The 24,342-nt window shown below is 41.2% G+C and overlaps 1 protein-coding gene across 1 annotated transcript; it reads right to left on the reverse strand.

Moving 5' to 3' along the window:
- Nucleotides 1-395: 395 nt before the first annotated feature.
- RNF103 (ring finger protein 103) lies at nt 396-22,358 on the reverse strand. Its single transcript, XM_004612038.2, has 4 exons — nt 21,662-22,358; nt 19,163-19,302; nt 6,408-6,523; nt 396-2,970 (listed from the first exon to the last, which is right to left on the reverse strand). Exons 1-4 carry the CDS (start codon nt 21,885-21,887, stop codon nt 1,398-1,400), a joined length of 2,055 nt encoding a protein of 684 aa, XP_004612095.1. The 5' UTR covers nt 21,888-22,358; the 3' UTR covers nt 396-1,397.
- Between the last annotated feature and the right edge of the window lie 1,984 nt (nt 22,359-24,342).

Consider the following 24,342-nt stretch of genomic DNA (forward strand, 5'->3'; position numbering starts at 1 on the left):
TTTCCACCATGACATATGGTCCCTAAGTCCTGTCAGAGTGAACACTGAACACAGCCAGAAGCAAACCCTGAGCACAGTCTCAGAAAAGCAGAGTGATAAAAGGGTCCGAGAGCAAAGCATAAATGTTCATAGTAAGAATATAAAGGGTATTGTGGGGGATTGGGAGGCATGGATTTCATATATTAGTATTTATTTTGCGGGTCACATCTGGTTGTCCTCAGGGCTTACTCCTGTTTCTGCACCCAGGGATCATTCCTGGAGGGCTCAGGGAACCGTAAGGGATGCTGGGGATTGAACCTAGGCCAGCTACACACAAGGCAAACACCATACCTGCTGTACTATACCTCTGGCCCCTCACATTAGATATTACTGAATCAATTTTTAATTTCTTTCAGTGTGATAACTGCATGGCAATTTTATTTTTTTAATGTCCTGTTTGCAAAAAACATATATTGATATAGTTCATGGTGATGCCTCATGATGACAATCTTATTTTCAAATAGATTAGGAAAAACCCCAAACAATAGAAATTAAATATATACATACAGAAAATGATTCAAACATAATTCAGCATTTGGTGAATCTGATAAATGAAAGTTCATTGTGGTGTATATATAACATTTCTATAGCTTTGAAATTTCTTGAGAGTCAGGAAAAACATAAATTACATGTAGCTAAAATGCTAGTTGATTTAAATACACTGAATATAAATGATTTTAATTATCTTTTAAAAGGCAGCCATGAAATTCCTTCCTAACAAAGCTAATCAAACAAAAAGATGAGTTACCATATATTAATACCACCTCTGGCCAGAATTAATAACATAATTTGTCCCTTTCCACCACTTCCTGCCTCTTCCACTGCAATAAAGTTTAACTTACCTGTGAAATTAACCAGTAAAATACCCATAAAATACTTTATGAAAAGTAATTTGACATTGGAAAATCTGTAATCTTCTGGTTTTTAAAATAATTTATTTCATAGGTCTGTTTTAATTTCATGTCTCAGAGCATACATTATTTAACCAAGAGGTGCTGGACAGAGAGATTGTAAAAAGGGAAGAAACACTTAGAATAAGAAACCACTTCAATTCCATTAGAATTTGATCCCACCTTGTAAAGTCTTGCAGGATAAATTTTTATCATACTTCTTTTGTGCTTACAAAAAAACATTAACTTCTGAATTTCCAATGTTGTAAATAAAAAATTTTTACAATTAAATATGCATTCAATTGACATACAAGGCAACCAAATAATTGTCATCAACATTAGCATAATGGGTATTTCCTGTCACTGCACTAACATTAAACTAAACTTCAAACCACAAAAACATTGTGACTAACATTAAAAGGCAAGCTGTAAGATACTCAAAGCTTATAAAGGACAAATTGCACATGGTTAAGATGGGACGTCATTTGACAAGGGCTGGTGGTGTGCATATGGCTGCTTTTTTTTATAAGAAGGCCACCGGCAAACAGGGCAACAGTGTCGGCCCCCAGCCAACCACATCACAATGCAATTCTGGTGGAACACATGACCACAAGGCAATCCCATCAGCAAACATCCATTTTCAAAATTCTCTAGGCAAACAACACATTCAGTACAGTGCAGCATATCAACAGGCCAAGTTAACCAATCAGGTTCCATATCTTCATTAGTGCTATAGGATCCATATGACCTCCCCTTCCTTTCATATGGGCTGGTCTGACAATATTTATTGGCACATGAACAAGCCTCAGCATCACAGTGACTTGCTCTTCCAGGAGAATGGTGAACTATGCTTTGCTTATCTTCAAATACTTCCTTCTCACTGCTAAAAGTGTCTGTGCTCTCGCTGTCTGAGTCATTTTCTATGTCTTGAGAACCCTCTGACATTTCTTCTTCAGACTGGACTCCAAGACATTTAAATCGCCACATTGGCAAGTTTTTTATATAGTCAGTAGGTATCAGAGGGTGAAGCCAAAGGTCAGGGAAAGCTAACCGCTCCAAGAATAAATCAGGGTCTTCGTCCCAATCAGATTCTATAGGAAAGTTCTGGAAAGAAGCAATCGGGTGGAAGAGGTAGCTGGTGTACCAGTCCCACAGACTTGATAACCATTCTAAGTTATTAGCATTGACTTCATCGTTGTTGTTGCGCCGTCTCTTCTTCTCAAAGTAATCAATGAGTAAACCATGTCCAAGGTATGTACTAAGAAACAGGGCTGGGTGTGAAGAATAAAACATCCAGTCTGCCCTTACCCACGAAGCTAGCGTGGTTGTATTGGAGTATCTCAACAATTTTAAGCTATATTCATAAAAGCTATCTAAGTAAGGGAGCTGTAAAAAGCCCAACACAGGTAGCCAGGAAATAATTAACAGAGAATTATATGTCCCTAAAGTGCTTATAAGAACCACAAATCGCTTTATGGTGGCTCCTTGTGTTATAAATAAGTCCATCCAAGCCATAAGATTAACTAAAACCAAGCTCAAAACAAACAAATCATTTACTTCAGGTTGTAATGAGCGCAAAAAGGAATCCATGGCCTGAAGAGATATAAATTCACCTGTGTGGTTTCCGTATCTGTAAATTCCCTCAGGAGTTCTAAGGATGTATGATGGCATATTATATACACCAATATCTGTCATATAACTCTTGTTGTCCCAATTTTCCACATTAACAAAAATAAATTCAACTCTTCCAGTAAACTTTATACTGAGTGCAGAGAAGAAGGCTGGGGGTTGATCAAGGTTTGCAAATAGGTATATTTTTACCCAATACTGATCACTTTTATTCCATTCTTGTTTCAAATGTTCAGCATTATAAATAGTTTTGATCCGAGAAGCTGCATGAGCAGTTATCCACTTAAAAATGTGCTCTACTTCAATCTTGCGTCCACTATATTCTTTAAGCATAACCTTCCCTTTAGAAGTACTTGTTTGTGGAACAGACATAATAAGTGTGGATCGTACCCAGCCTCTTCTCCGGCAGTATCTGAAAGAGAGATAATTGCAAGTAAGCAGCTAGGCAACTAAATAATCTTCATGTTCTGCAGATAACCTGTTTTCACATGATAGGTCTGTTTAGTGTTTGAAAGATACCCTGTTTCCCAAACCAAAGAAACTCCAAATTAGGAAAAGTAATAGTAATAGCAGTGTAATCGTAAAAGTAATAGCAATAGTAAATAGTAAAAGTAATAGCAATTCTTGGTAGTTATACAAGACAAAAAGCAAACACTTTTTTTTGGTAGGTTTTTTTTCCTTTTTTAATCCCTGTAGCACTGTTGTCCCGATGTTCAATTTGCTCGAGCGGGCACCCGTAACGTCTCCAAAAGAATTTAATTACAACATTTGCTTAGATTTATCCAGCGGGTCATAACTGAAAATTCTTTTGAAAAGAACAAGACAGGTTCTTGTTCTAGGTGTGAGATGTCTCTCCTCCCCCCAAACTAGGTAACTAGTGCGAAGGAAAATGAAAACAGTTGTTTTACAATGGAAATATAAGTAAAAACATTTTCTTTTTGTTCTAAAGTATTTTTTCCTAAAAATTTATCTGTGGAATTTTGTGATATTTAAAATAGTTTTTGAGGGGCTGGAGCGATAGCACAGCAGGTAGGGTGTTTGCCTTGCACACAGCCGACCCGGGTTTGAATCCCAGCATCCCATATGGTCCCCTGAGCACCGCCAGGGATGGTTCCTGAGTGCACAGCCAGGAGTAAGTGCATCGCCAGGTGCGACCCAAAAAGCAAAAAAAAAAAAGTTTTTGAATGATAAACTCAATAGTTTTGAAAAAGAAAAAATACCATGGAGATGCATTTTGTTCACTTAGATTTGTGAACAGGTGATAACTATGTTTGATTTCTTATTTTGCTATTCATTATGTTGATGCAAAATGTATTAAGTGCATCCAAATGTATAGGGGTTAAGACATAAGCCTTAAACACAGCTGGCCAAGATTTAATCCCTGGCACCATATATGTTCCCCTCAGCACCACCTGCAGTGATCCCTCAACAGAGTCAGGAGTAAGCCCTAAGCAGAGCTGGGTGTGGCCCAAACAACCCTTCCTTGAACCATCCCCCATCATTAAGTGCTATGCTTTGCAATGTACATGTATTATATTTTATTAAATAAACATATTCCAAAAACAGTAACAACAAGTCTCACAATGGAGACGTTACTGGTGCCTGCTTGAGCAAATTGATGAGCAACGGGATGACAGTGATACATATATAATCAGTACAAGAGAAAGGAGTCTTGATGTAGATGGCATACGTTTTCTAATGATGATATTAATTTATCTCAGGAATTTTGTGATCTGATCAAAGATAAGTGAACACAATATGTTATGACAATACTAGTAAAGATGTGGTAAAAAAGAGGTTTTCGGCATTAAAAAATTTTTGAGATCAAGATGATAACTCAACAATTCGATATGGGGTTAAAACACATGCTACTAAATAATGCTATTCCCTGCCCAGTTACTCTCCACATTAAGATTGTTTTTATTGTTTGATTTTTGGGGGCACAACCAACAGTGCTCAGAGCTTACTTCTGGCTTTGTGCTCAGGGGACACTCCTGGCAGTACTGGGAAGACCATATGTACTGCCAGGGATTTGAATTAGGTGGGCAAGATGCAAGGCAAGTAACTCCTATACAGTTTCTCTGGTCCTGCACTGACAGTGTAAACACTCCTTTTTTGGGTATCTTTTATCTCTCCATAATTTTAAATAAAGGTGTGGGGGAGAAGAAAACCCTTACTAAGCACAGAGTCTGTGGCAAGAATAGCTCTTACTCCAGTTCGAAGCCTTTTCAGAAAGATAAAGGGAAACATGAACACGAGGAAATTAAAACTAAACAAGTAACTGTGTATCAAAATATTGAACTCTGTAATGAAACTGAAGATAAACTTTTTTAGTAACAAAATATTATAGCTGCAACAACCAAAAAAGCAAAAATTGCTCAAAAATATCTTTCATCTTTTCAACATTTCTATTACTATGAAATAAAAATAAAAAGGACTTTTTCAGAAGAAAAGCTAGAAAAAATACACTAACGTATACTGGACTCAGTACACAGAAAACTGAATGTGTTAGGATACGCACAAACTTCCCTTCTTATCACCAACTCTGTGGGGTCCTTCTACCGTATATCTCCTATGTTCGCAAAACAAGTTTAGTGAGAGCTGGTGCAAACTTGGATGAAAGGAGCAAGGCAGGAGAATCTGAGGTGTAGCAGTGGTTCAGGGTGGTTTTTCTATGGCCTCCCACTGTGGCCAATACATCTGAGAGATGTAAATCCCTAAGCCATGTGTATCAAGTCTGTAATGTAACAGAAACAATGTCATATGTGCCCTCTTGAGCAGCACTAAACAGAACAAGTGACATATTAATCTTTCATTAAATATTTTACGAGGCTAATTAAAGGTGGTAGTTGTAGTGTGGAAACATTGTGCCCCTAAACAAACAAACAAATCATTTCTCTCTTGTAAATCATTGTTACTGCAATAAAAACTTTAAAGCAACAATAATAACAAAAGAGGTTAATTAAATGAATATACCAACATTATTACTTTGTGTCACTAGAAACCAAAATTTCTAGTCACTAGAAGCATCTCAAAGAAGACATAATAGGAAATAAACAAAAAAGAAATAACTGAGTGAAAAATATTCCTGTACAAAAAACAGCTATAAAGAAAATAAAAATAAAGGTAGAAAGGGCACATGGTAGATTAAAGGGAAAGAGGGTGAATCTCAATTTGGGAATCGATTTTAAGGAAAAGGATATATCTAGGGATACTCATATAACAGAGAGAACAGAAACAAAGGACTAAAGAAATGTAGGAGATAGGAGATTTGGGCCACACCCAGTGGTGCTCATGGAGTACTCCTGGCTCTATGCTCACAGTATATCCCTGGTGGTGAGCAGTACACCAGGTAGTGTGGTGGGTTGAACTGAGGTTGGTCGTGTGCAATGCAAGTGCTTTAACCACTATATATACTCTCTGTCTGATCCCTGAAAACAGTCTTTATTAGGTAAACTCCCATTTAGAAAGAACAGAATCAGAGAACAGGAGAGCTCAGAGAAATTGCCAGTTCACAAAAGGTTTCTGATTAAGTATCTGTGAACCAGTGTGCTAAACATTATAATTGTTGCCAGTTCAAACTGTTTTCTAAAATCATTCTCTTAATTCATTTAATAAATTCCGGGGCCAGAGAGACAGTACATTGGATAGGGCGTTTGCCTTGCACGAGGTCAATCTGGGTTCGATCCCTGGGATCCCATATGGTCCCCTGAGCACCGCCAGGGATAATTCCTGAGTACAGACTCAGGAGTAACCCCTGAGCCCCACTAGGTGTGACCCACAAAGCCAAAAAAAGAAGGAAGAAATTCTGGTCAGCACTTAAATTCTGGAATTGCTTAATCAACTTACCTGGGGTCACTGGAACAGTTAAAAGTGCCAGTACGTATTCCAAATCTTGATACCTTTTTCACCATTTTTTCCCAGTGGATTTTACCCACCAAGGGACTTCTGTCATTTGCTATGACCTATTCCCACCAAAACAGAAAAACAAAACAAAATATCAAATTACCCAAAAGAAAGTAAACCATTTTTGTTTATAAGTTCACTTTACAAAAAAAATATTGTCCCTAGTTCTTTTTCTTCTATCACCATATTATCAATATAATTCTTAGAGAAGGAACAACTATCCAAGGAGAAAACTTTGTGACACAAAACAATGAACATAAAAACATCCATGCTCTGTGACTCTTCCATAGAGAGGGAAGTGGAATCATATTTAAAAGGTGAGCCATGTATGGGCATGTAGAGCACCAAGTGAAATAAGAGAGAGGGAAAGACATAGAATGGTCGCACTCATTTGCAGGATATATATTTAAAAAAAAATAGGAAAAAACCCATAGTGGGGGTGGGAGGAGGCAGTTAGGAGGAGAAGGAACCAGTATGACAATGACATTTGGAAATGATCACTCTGGACAAGAGCTGAATGCTAAAAGGAGGTAATGCTACCATTCAGTACCTGTATTGCAAACCACAATGCCTAAAATGAGAGAGAGAGAGAGAGAGAGAGAGAGAGAGAGAGAGAGAGAGAGAGAGAGAGAGAGAGAGAGAGAGAGAGAGAGAGAGAGAGAGAGAGAGAAGAAAAATGTCTGCTATAGAGGCAGGCAGAGGTGGCGGGAGAGAACTGGGGACATTAGTGGTGGGTAATGTACAGTGGTGAAGGGATGGGTGTTGGACCATTGTATGACTGAAAACCAGTCATGAACAACTTTTTATTTCACAGTGATTCAATTAAAAAAAGGAGGGAAAAAGTGAGCCACATTGTCTGCCTATGGACTATGCTCTAAAATTAAGTTACACAATAAAAAAAAATGGTACTTGAAGTCATTACTTTGGAAACAAAGTTAAACAATAATCCAAACAAAGCTGAATTATAAATTATCTTGTGTAGGTTAAACAAGTTCAAATTACGTTTCATAATTACAGAGCCAGGAGTCAGACACATGTTTTCTATTAAGTTATATTTTAACTAAGTCAGTACTATTCTATGCCTTTTTTGTAAACAATCATAAAAGGCTCTCATGTATAAAAATGGAATCGCCATACCAATTCTACACTTTGACCATCTACTTACAATTTGCAGATAGCTTTGGAACATAATTAAAACAATTTAAAAAGACTGATCCCTGAGTGCAGAACAAAGTGTAACCCCTGAGTACCATCGGATGTGGCCCAAAACAAACAAGCAAAATGAATCAATTAATGTTCGAGCTGGGGTATGGCAAGCACTGCAACTAAAAGGTGATATGCAGCTGCCCCAAGTGCCATAGCCCAAAGCGTGAGCACCACATCCAAGCACACAACAGCTTGAAAGGAAGGGAAAAAGATTTTTAAAAAGTAAGTTAAAGGAAAAATTACATTCAGAACATGAGATAAGGTTTCTCTCAGCCTTTCTTTTTTTGTTTTTATTTCTGGACCATACCCAGAGTACTCAGGGTTTACTTTTGGCTCTGCACTCAGGAATCAGAGAGCTTGGCAGTGCTCTGGGGAGCATATGGGATGCTGGGGATTGAACTCAGGTTGGCTATGTGCACAGCAAGTGTCTTACCCACTGTGCTATCTCTCTGGGCCACATCAGACTTTTTTTTTTTTTAACTTTTTTTATTGAATCACCGTTAGACAGACCCTTACAAAGCTATCTGTTCATGACTGGGTTTCAGTCATACAGTGTTCCTACACCCATCCCTCCACCAGTGTATATTTCCCAGCACCAATGTCTCCAGGTTCCCTCCCATCACCGCCCCCCCCACTCTCACCCCTGCCTGCCTCTATGGCAGGTGCTCTCTCTCACTCTCGATCTCTCGATCTCACTCTCTCTCTCTGTCTCCCCCCCCCTTTTGGGCATTGTGGTTTGCAATATTGATACTGAAAAGTTATCAAGATTATCCCTTTACCTACTTTCAACCCTCAGATCTTGTCCAGCGTGATCATTCCCAGCTATTATTGTCATACTGGTCTCTTCTCTATCTTACCTACCCTCAGCCCCCCACACACTTGTGGTTAGTTCCAACCATTGACCAGCCCTCCTAACCCCTGTTTTCCCTGGCCACGGGTATTAATCTTTTACTATATATTTTTTATACACCACAAATGAGTGCAGTCATTCTGTATCTGTCCCTCTCCTTAATACTCATTTCACTTAGCATGATACTCTCCATGTCCATCAACCTAGAGGCAAACTTCATGACTTTATTTTTCCTAACAGCTGCACAATATTCCACTGTATAGATGTGCCACTGTATCTTTACCCTTTCATCTGTTCTTGGGCACTCAGGTTATTTCCAGATTCTGGTATGGTGAATAGTGCTGCAATGAATATTGGAGTGCAGATGGTATTTCTGCTGTGTGTTTTTGGGCCCCTGGATATTTCCAGAAGTGGTACTGCTGGTTCAAATGGAAGCTCAATTTCTAGCTGTTTGAGAAACATCCATATTGTTTTCCAAAAAGGTTGGACCGGTCGGTATTCCCACCAACAGTGAGGAGAGTCCTTTTCTCCCCACATCCACACCAACATTGGTTGCACTTGTTCTTTTGGATGTGTGCCAGTTGCTGTGGTGTGAGATAATATCTCATTGTTGTTTTGATCTGCATATTCCTGATGATTAGTGATGAAGAGCATTTTTTCATATGCCTTTTGGCCATTCAAATTTCTTCTTCCCATCAGACTTTCTAATGAAACCTTTCCTCCTTATTCCATAATGATCTGATTCTGAATAAAGATAGAATTTTAATAAAGATACCACCAAAAACAAAATACACATGCACACAAACTCATAATTTCTTTTTAAAAAACACCAAATAAAAATACCTAAATGGGAATATGAAGCAGCAAAAATCATCTTTCTGAAACCCATCTGCTTGATTTATTTTAAGTTGAGGTTATAGACACCAAGTTGATTTTATTGATATTATTTAATTCAAAATTACAACATCACATACTCTGGGAGCCTCTAATCTTTCTAAGAGGAAGGGCCATTTTAAAGTTCACAAAGGCTCCAGGAAGTGAAATCTCAGAGGGTGGTGAAATGAGTGCTAAGAGTGAACTCCCTGGAAGGGGTAACAGGTGGTCCAGCTGCCTTCTGTGGCCTCCTTCAAGGAATCTAATACATTTCACAGGGCAGCAGGAGAGAGTACCTGGTGGTGACAGAGCATCTGAAATTCAATTTATGTAGTCACTGTCCAGTAGCCCCTTTCATATACTATGTATAGCTTCATTCTATACTAACACATTATTCTGAAGCTTAATAAATAGGCGCAAACACCCACCCACACACACAGACTGGGACTTATGCCAAATTAGAGGGAGATACAAGTTATTATTCAAATATTCAAATGGCTGAAGTAACCATAAATATAGCAATTTGAGGACACGATCAATCTTAGTAAATCAAAGTTCTTTCTGAGGAGGATAATCCTGGTTACAATACCCAACAAGTCCCTAGTTTTACATTTTCCTCTCATCCAAAAGTTCTACCTAAGGAACAGGAATATTAAATAAAGCAGGCATTTCACTGCATTTCTACCAGTTAGTAAAACGGTGTTCCTTTCATCAAAGAAATCTTAGATTTACTTTTCAGATTACTCAGAAGTATCAAGAAGTCTCTCTGCAGGACCCAAAAGATAGTATAGCAGGTAAAGCTCTTGCCTTTGCCTGACACGGATTTGACTCCCCACATCATAGATGGTTCCCTAAACCCAGCATGACTAAGTCCTAAGCACAGAGCCAGAAGAAGGCCCTACACAATGCAACGTGTGTACCCCCGCAAAAAGAAGTATCTGTGCAATTATATTGTTTGTTCTTTGGCCTCTTTTTAAAGAATTCCCTTTTCATTTCTCATTTCCTGATCAAGACTACAAATAACCCAAATATTTCAGTTGTGTTTATAATGACATTACATTAAAGGGCTACCTAATACATTACCTAAATCAATGAAAGATATGATCCTATGTCTAGAGGCATCTTTCAGTGAAGTGGCTGATGACTGACTATACAGGTATCTTTTAGACTAAGAGCACCAAAGTTAGGAAAGAAAGAATAAGAAGTTGGTCCCCCTGCAATACCACTTCTGGGAATATATCCCGATGGTGCAAAAAAGCACAGTAGAAATGCCATCTGCACCTGCATGTTCATTGCAGCACTGTTCACAATAGCCAGAATCTGGAAACAACTCAAGTGCCCAAGAACAAATAACTGGTTGAAGAAACTTAGGTACATCTACATGATGGAATACTATGCAGCTTGTTAGGAAAGATGAAGTCATGAAATTTGCTTGTAGGTGGATGGTCATGGAGAGTATCATGCTAAGTGAAATGAGTCAGAAAGAGAAGGACAGACATGGAATGACTGCACTCATTTGTGGAATATAAAATAACAATATAAGACTGACACCCAGGGACAGTAGAGACAAGGGCCAGGAAGATTGCTCGGTAGTTGGAAGCCTGTCTCATGAGCTGGAGGAGAAGGCAGCTGAGATAGAGAAGGGACCACTAAGTCAATGATGGTTGGGGGGATAGTTAGGGATGGGAGATGTATGCTGAAAGTAAATAAAAGACCAAACATGATAACCTCTAAGTAGCTATATTGCAAGCCATAATGCCCAAAAGTAGAGAGAGAGTATGGGGGAAATTGTTTGCCATAGAGGCAGGGGGAAGGGTGGGATTGGGGTGTACTGGGGACATTGGTGGTGGAAAATGTACGCTGGTGGAGGGATGGGTGTTCAATTATTGTATGACTGAAACTCAAACATGGGAGCTTATAACTGTATCTCACAGTAATTAAATTTTTAAAAGAATAGGTAAAAAAGAATGACTCTATACTTTTTCAACAAAAGAAGGATTTCCCTTATTTTCTGTATAGAATGAGGACTTGCATTTTTAAAGTGATAAAAAGCTCACAAAACATTCTAAAAAAAAAAAAGAACTTGGTCTCAGGAACTCTGTTACATCTCAGGCAAGAGACACAAGTACAGAAAGGTGGGAACTGAAGCAGATCCATGAATGTTTAACCCAGGACCTTATTTATTCAAGTAGCTGTTTGAACATTTACTTTAAAGAATTTAATAACCTTTAACTGAGAGACACATAAGATGAAAAAAGCCCCTGGAATTGCACAAAATCAGTTTATTTGACTCCACGATAACATTTATGCAATTAGAAACTGCTTTGTCCAATGTGCCATACCGTTATGCTGCTCAATGGAAGATATGGCACAAATTAAATTTGTTGGAAGCTTAAATAAATAACCATGCTAAGATGCAAGTATTTTAAAAATTATGACCCATCTGGTTGATCCATGGGGTACAACGAAAGTCCGTCTATTAGGACTGTGTCACCAGTAAGAATTCCCAACTTATAGATCATACCCAAACGTATGCACAAAAATTCTGCTAATCTTATTGAGAGTGGAGATACACTCCTTGACAGTTCAGGAGATGGCTGCATTCTCCATGGAGGATGTTTTCAGACTAGAAAGACATTAGATGAAAATACAGGCTGTGTTCCAAGTCTCTAGAACTGGTAAAAACAATTCTTTCACCCTCTTTCCAGGGAGTCTTCCTCTCTAACTGGCATCCCTATACTCACCATTGTACTTTCTGCAGCTTATCAGATATCTTACTGAACTAGTTCAGCTTGTTACAGTTTAGTAATTTAATCTCTACTTCGATAACACAGGCTCTAAAGACTTCAAATCTATAATTTGTTATAATAAAAGTCCCTTCACAAGCAATCTGCCACCTAGAAAGTTTTCTGGTTACACATTAGTATAACTAGCACCTTACAATGCAATTATACACACATCAGTGTTCTTAAATACTTTTTTTTTTTTTTGCTTTTTAGGTCACACCCAACAATGCACAGGGGTCACTCCTAGCTCTGCACTCAGGAATTACCCCTGGCGGTGCTAAGGGAACCATATGGGACACTGGAAATTAAGCCTGGGTTGGCCGCGTGCAAGGCAAATGCCCTACCCACTGTGCTATCACTCCAGCCCATATCAGTGTTCTTGACTCAATCAAGACACAAGGATTTATAACTCAGGCATGCATGACAGGGGAGAAGACTTGAAATACTTCAAACATAATTCAATATATTTAAAAATACACCTTTTCCAGAGGGGAATGACTACTATTGTCCTCAGCTTCACTGAGGACTTCGTTTGGAAAATGAATTTTGTTTTCTATTAAATGTCTTCTGTATCTTTCAGTAAGTTAGCACCATCATCACAACATTTAATTCAACTGAGAAAGATAATCAGTCTATGATATTCAGTGTTCTACACTTTTTAGTAAACTAAACCATGTTAGTTTTCTGGCATAAGTTATTTTTTATCTCTGCCCTCAGGGCATATCACAAGGTTCAGTGGCACACATAAGATAAACAGATGAAACCGGTGGTTAGCTAATAAATGCTGCAGAACCAACTCCAGAAGAGAACTAAGAAAGAAACAGAAGCTCTGGGGTTACTCTTTAAGCCTATGTTCCCCTCCCATCTCTACCCCTCCCCTTCCCTCCTCCTCCTCCTCTCTCCCTCCTTCCTTCCTCCTCTCTCTCTCTCTTTCTCTCTCTGTCTCTGTCTCTCTCTTTCTCTCTCTCTCCCTCTCTCCCTCTCTCCCTCTCTCTATTCCCACTCTGGAGAAATCTCTGTTCTCTCAAGAACACATATTGTTCTTTTCCTCTCTCCTCACACCTTTCTATGTAAATTCCATCCAATAAAAATTAAAAAAAAAAAGCTATGATGTCTATTGTATGCTGACTTCTCTAGTTTAAAATCTCTCACATGGCCAACTTCAAGTTACTAATAAATATCTGTGAAGATGGATTTGAGAAGAGATGCTAACAATCCCTTTGTGTAGCGATATGAGTTGGCTCCAGCAAACCACTGAATGGAACAGAATAGTATGTGGTGCGAAGTACCCTTAATTTTTACTGTCTAACTTATGTAGTTCAGTTAAACCTTTTTTTTTCTTTTTTTGGGGTCACACATGGCGATGCACAGGAGTTACTCCTGGCTCTGCACTCAGAAATTACCACTGGTGGTACTCAGGGGACCATATGGGATGCTGGGAATCAAACCCAGGTCCGCTGCATGCAGGGCAAACACCCTACCAGCTGTGCTATTGCTCCAGCCCAATTCAGTTAAACTTACAAAGAGAAATTAAACAATTCCTCAATCAGAAGAGATATGCTATAATGTTTTCTACATCTTCCAATTATTTCTAGCTTCAAAAACATAAACCAACTTAGGTATGTCTATATAAAAGTAATAAAAGCAAGGATGAGTGATTGAAAAATCAAAACACTATCTGTTGACATTGTCACTAACTTTGAGCAACAAATATCCTTAACCAATATAAGGATAAAATGCCATGTTTTAAAAGTATGGTCAAGAGGGGCTGGAGTGATAGCACAGCGGGTAGGGCATTTGCCTTGCATGCGACCAACCCAGGTTCGAATCCCAGCATCCCATATGGTCCCCTGAGCACCGCCAGGAGTAATTCCTGAGTGCAGAGCCAGGAGTAACCCCTGTGCATTGCCGGGTGGGACCCAAAAAAGCAAAAAAAAAAAAAAAGTATTGTCAAGAAAGAAATATGTTAGACTTTCCCTAAGACTATTGAGTAGGAGTAAACATAAACAAATGTTTTCAGCCAAACATGAAACATATTAACATAATACTTCAGTAAATACTGATACAAAGCTTTACTTTAAATCATATGAAACTTTGTATTGCTACCTCAATTCCTGAAGTGACAGAGAATAAGAAACAATTACCATAGTTCTGAAGCCTGACTTAAATCTGAAACAAAGAAACAGGATGGGAGAAGTTCAGGATAAACCCATAAAAAATCATAAATTATGCTAACTTGTGTAGCCCAGAATCCTATCCATCTTCCATCTGTCTCTCTGACCAAAATTCTTTAAAAAAAAAAAATTAACTGTCAATCTCCAAACTGAACTGTTCACTGCAGAGATTTCTCCACACCCTAATTATCTAAAATTTTAGAATTCCAGCAGCACACAGTGGCTCTCATAACAAGCAATACAAAAGAGTATGGGGGAGATTGTCTGCCATAGAGGCAGGGGGAGGGGTGGGAGGGTGGGGGATATTGGGGATACTGGTGGTAGTGGATGTGCACTGGTGAAGGGTTGGGTGTTCCATCATGATATGACTGAAACAGTGAAGCTATGTAACAGCATCTCACGATGATTCACTGAAAAAAAAATTTTAAAAAACGTAATGTGGAGTTCATGTTAAATTCTATCAGCTTAATCAATGGCTGAATAGATAGCAGTACTCCTACATTAAAAAAAAAAAAACAGGGGCTGGAGCCATTGCACAGCAGGTAGGGCGTTTGCCTTGCACGTGACCAACCCGGGTTCAATTCCCAGCATCCCATATGGTCCCCTGAGCACCGCCAGGAGTAATTCCTGAGTGCAGAGCTAGGAGTAAAGGAGTAACCCCTGAGTATCGCTGGGTTGTGCCCAAAAAGCAAAAACAAACAAAAACAATCAAACAAACAAACCAAAAGTCTTCAGAATTTCTGAACTTTTGGGGAGCTCCATTCCCATGTTCTAGGGTGGGTAGGGGGTTAAGCATTGGGCACACTTGGCTGTGCCCAAGCTTACTCCTTACTCCTGGCTCTGTACCTCAAGGATCACTCCAAACAGGTTCACAGGACTATAGGGTGTGGTGGGATTTGAATAGGTCAGCCATGGTCAAGGCAAGCACCTTACCCACTAGACTTTGTCTCTGACTTTCTGTTCGAGTATTTGTACTCAGTCTGAGCAAGGAATTTATATGACACGTATATATGAAGCCTGGATTTGATCCCTGGTACTACATCAACTCCTGAGCACCACCAGGAGAGACCCTCCCAGAACTAAACTGGGATAGTCCTTGAGCACCGTTGGGTCTAGCAAGAAAAACCCAGGAGTACTGAAGAGTATGGAATGCATGCACTTGGGAGAGCAAGGAACAAAATCAAGTATTGAACTCTGGAAAAAAAAAAGAAAGAAAAGTAACTGTTTTCAATTTGGATGCACAAACTGGTTGGCGGCAGACACTGAGAATAAAAAAAAAAAATCCCTGGAAAATACAAAGATAATGAAGGATAAAAGCTTAGGACAAAGCAAGAAAATTGGAGCTGCTCGATTGGAGGTCTAAGCCTGCAGGCTTGGTGTTCAACTGGCCATGCTGGGGTAATGCCAGAGACTCAGCTCACATGCAACTCTCCCCCTTGCTCCCAAAGTAGCTTCTTTGAACATCAAATAGACAAGAACAAGAATTCAAATTGCTGAAAGTGGAATTTCTGCAAGTTACCCTGTATAGCAGATTAGAAAAATATGATCTGGGATGAAAAAAAGCAACTGAGAATACGTTCAGCTTTAATTATAGCTAAAAACAAAACAAAAAAAACCCCAGAGTCAACCTCCTTTTAAGAGCTTAAACCCAAGTGTCTATGCTGATTAGCTCAGCTGGTGAGTTCTCTGTGCGAAGGCCAGGGCTCAGTTCCAGTCTCAGTTGTCCTGCCAGAGACTGTTCTTGAAGCCCAAGCCAGTCACTTGTCAGAAATAAGCCACTGTCCCCAAGGAACATAAATCATAAATTTTATAATGAACAGTACAAATTGGAGGGTCACTCAAAAAGTTAAATGTGTCCTACTGCAACATTTTCACATACAGAAAATATGTAAGTTTATTTCATTTTCCTTATGTGTCAGTTTCCAATTGGCTATGAGGTTTTAAAATATTTTCAAAGAAAAATAATTTGGTGACTAGAATTTATGATCCTAGCACTATCACTCCAGAGACCTCCTTGCCTCTCAGTTTCCTTCCAAGTTACTTTTTCCTATAAGCACTTTCCCCTCATGCTACTGTAAATATTTATTTAGTGCCTACCTCTCCCAGCTGGAAAGTGAGTTGCCTACGAGGGCAAGGACTAAGTTTGGTATATGATTCTGCCATATCACCAGAGTCTGGCACGCACGTACCCGCTGAATGAACTATTTGATTTTTGTAACCTCAGGAGGGGATCTGACCCATGGTTAGCTTTTACAGGCCAATAACAACAACAACAAAAATAGATCATTTATAAACCACAAATATACAGCTAATAAATGAAACAGGATACGTAGTCTATAGTTAGCACTCTTTTTTTTTGTTTTGTTTTTGAAACACACCCAGCTGTGCTCAGGGCTTACTCCTGGCTCTGTGTTCAGGGATCACTCCTGCTGAAGTTTGGGGGAACCATATACAATACTGGCGATAAACCTGGGTCAGCTGCATGCAAGGCAAGCACCCAACCCACTGTACCGTATCTCCGGCCCATAGACAGTGTTCTTATATAGCAAAATAATTTCCAGACTTTTGACATCCACCTTTCAAGTCTGGAAAGTGCTCATCATCACCCAGCTAGTGGGAAGGCAAGCACCTTAAGTCCTGCACCTCCCCACCCCACCCTGCCACCTTTTTACCCTGGGATCATTCATTGTGAGGGCAAACATTTAAACATAAAGCAAAGATGGGCTATATGTTTAAATATAAACTATAGGACTGACTATCCAACTTCGATAACAAAATGAAATGACCGAAACTGCTAAGTCTTTCTTAATTAGACTACAGAAATAAATATTTTCAAAGGAAATATAATAATTTAAAGCTTTTAAGATAACAGAGCTTATTTTCCAATACCAATAATAACAATAAGATTATATAGAAATAGGGGCTGGAGTGATAGCACAGCGGGTAGGGCGTTTGCCTTGCACGCGGCTGACCCGGGTTCGGTCCCCAGCATCCCATATGGTCCCCTGAGCACTGCCAGGAGTAATTCCTGAGTGTAGAGCCAGGAGTAACCCCTGTGCATCGCCGGGTGTGACCCAAAAAAGCAAAAAAAAAAAAAAAAAAAAAAAAAAAAAGATTATATAGAAATAAACTAGGATTTGGTGCTTTATGAACTACATAATCATAACCTCCTCCATTACTGAACTTAAAAATTACTCAATTAGATTTTATTTACAGAATAAAAGGTCAAGACTGAAAGTAAAGACTTGAATATCTAGTGAAATCACCTGCAAAATCCCCAACATCAACCTTTTCATCGAATGAGCTATTATTATTACTCCATTCTCTCTCTCCACACCCCCACATAGACACACATTTGAAGCCAGATACAATAGAAAAATCTATCCGTAAACATATTGCAAATCAGTGCTAGAATCAGTTTCAGGTGTCTGAACTCTGCCTTTTTCTATTGCATTTTCAGTCAAGTGTTTTCAGAAAGAAACACAAAGAAGCAGTTATTCTGAATTTTATATACTAAATCAAACTTTGCCAATTCCAATAATTATAAGAGCACTATAAAAGATGTCAAGGGAACTCAGACTTAATCCTCGTTCAATATGACACCACCTTGGACAAGCAAGTACACCCCTCCATGCCTCGAACATGTCAGTGTGATATGATACAATACTGGCTAAGGTGTTAGCCATTCTCAGATTACTTTCAATTTAGTCAACTTCATGCTATGAATTTACCCCACATGTTACTGTAAGTGAGGTTACATTTTTTAAATGCTAAATAACTTTAATACAAAGCAATGTTATAAAATTGCATTCATAAGAATTTTTTAATTTACAATATATGACTCATTTACTAAGAAAGGTAAATAAACCACACTTTGCAAAGTACAAAAGATGGTTTTTAACGCCCTTCATAAAAGGTCTAAAATCTCAGTTTCAATATCAGAAAAGCAAGGTTTTAAAATAATCTAATTGGGCCAGAGACAATACAGCAGTAAGGCACTTGCCTTGCACACAGTCAACCCAGGTTAAATCCCCAGCACTACATTTGGTCCCCAAAGTACTGCCAGGAGTGAGCCCTGAGCTCCCCAGGTGTGACCTAATCATCCTTCACCCCCACCAATGTTCTTTTCAATACCATAAGCAAAGTAATGAGCACTCCCCATTGCCCATTCTTGCCCTATATAAATAAAGCTGGCTATTTATGAGAGAGGATTCCTTTGTTTTACTTCAGTGTTTCCTTTAGATAAAAAATAATTTGGATCACTGAATTAAAAACTGTACTGAACACAGAGAAAGAGTACAAAGTACAAAAAGCTTTCTTTTCTTTTTTCTTTTTTTTTTGACTTTTTTGGGTCACATCCAATGATCTCAGAGGTTACTCCTGGCTCTGCACTCAAGAATTACTCCAGGCAGTGCTTAGGGCCCCATAGGGGACTGGAGATTGAACCCAGGTTGACCAGGTGCAAGGCAAATACCCTACCAGATCTGATGTACCATCACTCCGCCCCCCCCACCCCAAAAGCTAAGCTTCTTACTTTAATGAAAATCCATCAACTGAAAGTGAATTTGCTTCTGCAGATTCTAAGTAAAAATAGTCTGCCCTCTTTCCCTAACATTTACTCTATCCTGTTCTTCAATTTTCATTTTTCTTTGTTTGCAAAACTGCTTACAGAGGAACTCACTTTGGAAGAGCCTTCCAAAGAGAAGTGAGTTAAATCTGAAACATGACACAAATACACAAAAATTTCACAGCTAGAGAATAATAGTATTTTGGCAAAAACAATTTCTTTTCTATCTCTATTTCTAATACCTGAACCAGCCAGATGCCATCTTTTGTGTCTTCTACAAGCTCATAGAAGTGCATTTCACCACTGAAATTGGTACTAGAAACTGATTCTGATGCTTCTTCTTCCTTGAGTGCAGAATACAGTTCACCCTCCATTAAATCTCCTAAAGAAAGACAAAAATACGAATTAGATTTCAAAAATTCTATATTCCTAACTTCAATTAATTCACTTTAAAATTAGATACTATAGTCTGATTGCAGTTTGTAAAAGAGTAGAGCCTTAATATAACCACTGAAGAGTCACACATTCAGGAATATATAAGAACAGACCATGTATCAGGCAAAACTTAATAGAACACAAAAATCCATCTTCTCTTATGCATGGTGAATGGTGCCATCACACATTTATTAGAAAATTCCTGAATTTGTCTAAAGTTTGTCTTAAGTTTGTATAAAACATGTTCAGATTCAAATAAATTTTGGACAGCATGACTAATATACTTATGACTTACAAGATTTAGAAATGGATTTATAAAATGTGCCATCTTCACCTGCTTAAAGTAGAAACAGGGTATCTGACTGAGATAAAATATAAATTTTACATCCATACACAAATGTATGGTATAAATTTAGAATTGTATCATCAAATACCAAGAACACTCAAACTTTTCCTTAAATATTAAATATGAAAATACAGTGTATCACAAAGCAGCAAACTCATTCACAATGAATACTTGAACTTTAATATTATATTGCTATGCCAAGAATTCTCTGCTATTAAAACGTGGTCTGAACCATGTTTTCAAAGACATGTTTTCTTTAGATTATGACTGGCTTCCTGGACAACCAAAATAACCAATTCATTTTAGTCCCCATCCCACCCCAAAACCAGTATTAATAACTACTTGTGTTTGCAAGTACTATTGCTATGAAAAGTGTTTGGCTTTGGCAGCAAAGACACTTCTCATTTCTAAACTGAAAAGAGTTTATTTGAGGTGTTGTTTTCGTCTTTTTTTAGGTCATACCCGGTGATGTACAGGGGTTACTCCTGGCTCTGCACTCAGGAATTACCCCCAGCAGTGCTCAGGGGACCATATGGGATGCTGGGAATTGAACCTGGGTCAGCTGCATGCAAGGCAAATGCCCTACCCACTGTGCTATATTGCTCCAGCCCCAAGTTTTGAGGTGGTTTCTTTAAAATTAATTTATTTTTACTTTAGTTACTCCATATTTTTCTCTCTGTGGTAGAAAGTAGAAACCACCACAAGCCAATCAGTACATGAAAGGCAAGAAAAATGCAGAGTTGTTTTCTCAAAAGGAAAAGCGGGCTACTTCTTCTACTCTGATTCTGAGACTGGAGTTCAATAAATCTTAACATACCAAATTAATGACTAATGAACACCACAGAAATCATTATTCCCTACATGGCGATAGGGTTATAAATGTGTGTGTGTGTGTGTGTGTGTGTGTGTGTGTGTAGGGGGATGTCTAGTAAAAGACACAAATGATATTCTTGAAACAGCAACAACAAAAGAATCATCAGTTTACAAACTGCTTCTTATAGCAACCCCCAAATGCCTTTCTCAAGTGACAATACGTTTTTCCTCCAGAAAGTATATAGAAACAAAGACATAGTTTGTCTAGGAGTGAACATAATTTAATCATGCTTCTCAGTCCCACTCCCAAATCAACCGTTACTGAAAATGCATCCTGTCAATCAATGTTAAATGTCCTATGGCACTAATTTGATTCCATTTCTCCACCCTTTCAGGTTGAAGCAGCCAGACCTGAGAGTGAGGAAAGAAGGAGGTGATGGAGTTCACATCCAAGATCCAAACATCTTTTGAAAAATTTTGCTAGAAATCTAACAAATCCTTTCAAAACAAGGCCGGCGTTGATCCAAAATACTCACCTTTTTTACCCCCAACTATGAAAAGCTCATACATACTGGGTGGTGTGTACTTCATCTACACTGAAACTCATTCTTCAAAAAATTACACCTAAATGCCTCCTTGATAGTTAGGAGTCCACTGAGATTTCCCTCTCTGGTATTGGCCATTGGGAGTGGGGTGGGGGGTGGGGTGGGTAGGCCATTCCGAACAGACCGTATTTTGGCCTTTCTCTTTCCTTAGATCCTTAGAAACTTCAACTGCCAAATGATCTCAGACTGTCTGGAAATGGATGACATTCCTGAATTTTGAGTAAAAACACTCAGTTTAGTCCTATCATGCTGACAAGGAGGCTTGGAGACACCACCTTTGAAACGACCAACCCCGCAGGGAAATAATTCCAGTTCCCTTCTTCAAACGGGTTTACGGAGGGGGGTGGGGTGGAGGGAGGGGTTCTAGAAAAAGCTGGACAAAGAAATCCTGAGCAGCTCTTGCAGGCGCTCAACCTCCCAGAAAACGTCTCACTGGGTAAGTGTCTGCGTGTGTGGCACCGGCAGGTACCGGGAGGTACCGGTCTCCCCCTCCACCTGCACCGGGTACTGGGGGTTGCTCTCCCCGTCCGCCTGATACTCGCCTGACTTCTCCACCAGCTCCCGGACATCCTTCTTCTCGGGCAGCCCCGAGTACCCCAGGCCCCGGCACTCCAGAATGGTCTTCAGCTTCTTGAAGCTCAGAGCCACGGGATCCACCAGCTGAGTGGCGAAGATGCCAGTTTCGTACCACACAATGGCTTCAAAGAACCTGGCCAGGACGAACAGGACCAAAAAATAGAGAAGCAGGAAGAAAAGCTTCAGCCACATCTTCCCCTGCGTCGTCTTCTCTCTTTGCAGAGAGCCCGGGAGGCGAGAAAGAGGAGGTCGTGGGGGGCCGGTGCGCGGGAGCGCCGGCTCAGCGTGTGCCCGGGCCCTTGCAGCTGGCACCGTGGCTCATCCCCGGCCGGGAGGCAGGTGGGTCGGGGCGTCGGTGCCCAGCGAGGAAACGACGAGGTGCGGAGGGGGCGCGGGGCCTCCCAGGCCAGAGGCGAGAAAAAGCCAAGGGGCGGGGGGCGGGGGTCGAAGGGGGCCCCTTAAGACAAAAAAGCCCCGATCATCCGACAGCGGGAGGACCGGGACGCGGGTTGGAGGTCGTTTCCCCGGGCCGGGGGCGCTGATCCAGGCGGCGGGTCGGCTCCCCCGCGCCGTCGTCTCGGGGGAGGCCCCTTCCTGCTCCCCCGCGCCGCGCCCCCGTGATGCGGCTCGGCGAAAACGCGGGGGTCCGGGCGGCGGGCAGGTCCAGGAAGCGGCGGCGGCGGCGCTGGGCAGGGCCAGGCCCGCGGCCCCGCGCGGGGAGGAGCGGCCGCCGCAGCGGCGCGCCGGGCGCTCAGGCCCCAGGCCCCGCCGGCCGCGCAGGCTCCCCGGGAGGCGCGGCGGCCGCGGCGGCGGCGGCTCCAGGGTCGCTCCGGCCGCCCGGCGGCGCCTGGCGGGCGGGCGGGGGTGCCGAGGGGAGGTCGGAGCGCGGCGCGACGGTCCCGGAGGCCGAAGCGAGAAGCAGAACTAGGCCCGACGCGGCTCCGCCGGGCGGCTCTCCCGGGCTCCCCGGGCCACGCAGCGCCCGCCCCGCTCCGATGGGCGGCGCGAGTTCCCGCCGCCGGCCGCGCTGTCCCCGCCGCCGCGTGAGGCCGCCGCGTCGCCTCCCGAGCAGATCAGCTGCGGCCGGGAGCCCGGCCGAGACATAACAACTGACGTCGGCGGCGGGGCGGGGCCTCGGGGCGGGCGGGGCTCCGGGGAGCGCCCGCCCCCGCGGGCCGTTTTCGCAGGGGGCAGAAGTGGGTTCGCGGACCGCAGCGAGCTGCCGGGTCGGAGCGCTGGAGGGGCATCACCTTGATTCCACTCCCAAGTTGCTTCTCTGCTTGTCTCCTCCGCCCTCTTTCCTTTTGCCCTGCGGAGCTTTAATCATTGATTTTTTTTCTCCCGGGGCATGGACTTGAGACTGTCACTCTGTATATTTTGTAAAAACGGGGCAGTTAATTATCCGCTTACAATCGTACAAAAAGAAGAGCTGGGCCCTAGTGAATTTGGAAACTTTTGGCACAGTTGATTTAAAGGGGTACCCTTTAAAGGGGTACCCCCAAATTTCCCTCCCACCCCCTCTCTGGATGAGAATGTGGTTTGTGCTGGTGTGTGGAAGGAGGTTTGGCTGAAAGGGGAGGTTTGTCCCCCGCCTGTTACAATTTCCTCCCTCCACCTCCCTCCAGTCTCAGGGTGTTAATCGCCAAGTCTTGAAATACTGTGTTCCCAGGACAAAGGTTGTTGGGTGTTGCTATATTCAGGTCCAAAGTACTGAGTGTTTTCTTTCATTACCTTCACAGAGTGTGAGCACTGCCAGAATGTGGAATTTGCATGAAATGAGTAATGTGGAGTAATGTGTGCTTATGGGGTACCTGGTTCTTTGTTTATTCATTCCTAGTGGAGCATACACCTGTCTGTGCCAATCTTCAGGAAAAAGAGGTTGTATACAAAAACTAAACAAGGCTCTCTTCGACTCACCATCCCCGTGATCAGAAGGAAGAAAATACCTGAATTACAGGAGAAACATTAGTCATTGTGCAAAGATGTCAAATGCCCTAACATTTTAGGAAGAACATTTTAGGGGAGCATTTTAGGAAGAAGCAGGATGTGATCCTTAATATTGGGGATAAGGGGAATGGAGCCTGATAATTTAGTCTCAGAATTGGACCCCAAATAACTCAAATAGAAACCTCAGCCACTGGTCCAGGATCTGTGGATTCTCTAGGCCTGGTAACTCTTTTGGGGTTCCTTCAAGACAATGTGTGGGAGAGGATAATGTGAGAACATGCTGGCTTTGGTCATGCTCAGCCTTTGTAAGAGGGTCAAGGTGGAAGACTGTAATATGGCTGAAATGTGGGCCAGAACCATGACCATCAGGGATTGCAGCCAGTATCGGGGCCTCAAATTATCCTGCCAGTCTCCCATGCCCTCTCTGGTTAATGTCCAGCTCTAAATAATTGTAGTCTTCTGCCCCATGTGAGGGTCTGATTCTGTGGATCACTGAATTGCACCAGATTAAACTAGAAGCAGTGCCGTTTCTACTGAGAGGGAGGAGGAGAATGGGAAGGAAACTCAACTGTGCCACTTGTAGACCACCCTGAAGCATGGGGCAGGCTCCAGCCTTCCTTGCTCAACTAACTTCCTGTCACATGCACCATGTTCCTGTTCAAGCTTCAAGAACTTAAATTTTGTCTTCTTTGTTGAAAAG

The sequence above is a fragment of the Sorex araneus genome, chromosome X (assembly GCF_027595985.1).
Source record: "Sorex araneus isolate mSorAra2 chromosome X, mSorAra2.pri, whole genome shotgun sequence".
NCBI lineage: Eukaryota > Metazoa > Chordata > Mammalia > Eulipotyphla > Soricidae > Sorex > Sorex araneus.

Coding starts and splice junctions, on each gene's coding strand:
- RNF103 (XM_004612038.2), bottom strand. CDS start 21,887: ATGTGGCTGAAGCTTTTCTTCCTGCTTCTCTATTTTTTGGTCCTGTTC. Junction 19,303..21,661: donor GGAGCTGGTGGAGAAGTCAG/GCGAGTATCAGG, acceptor GTCTTTCTTTAG/GAGATTTAATGGAGGGTGAA. Junction 6,524..19,162: donor ATGGCATCTGGCTGGTTCAG/GTATTAGAAATA, acceptor TGGTGGGAATAG/GTCATAGCAAATGACAGAAG.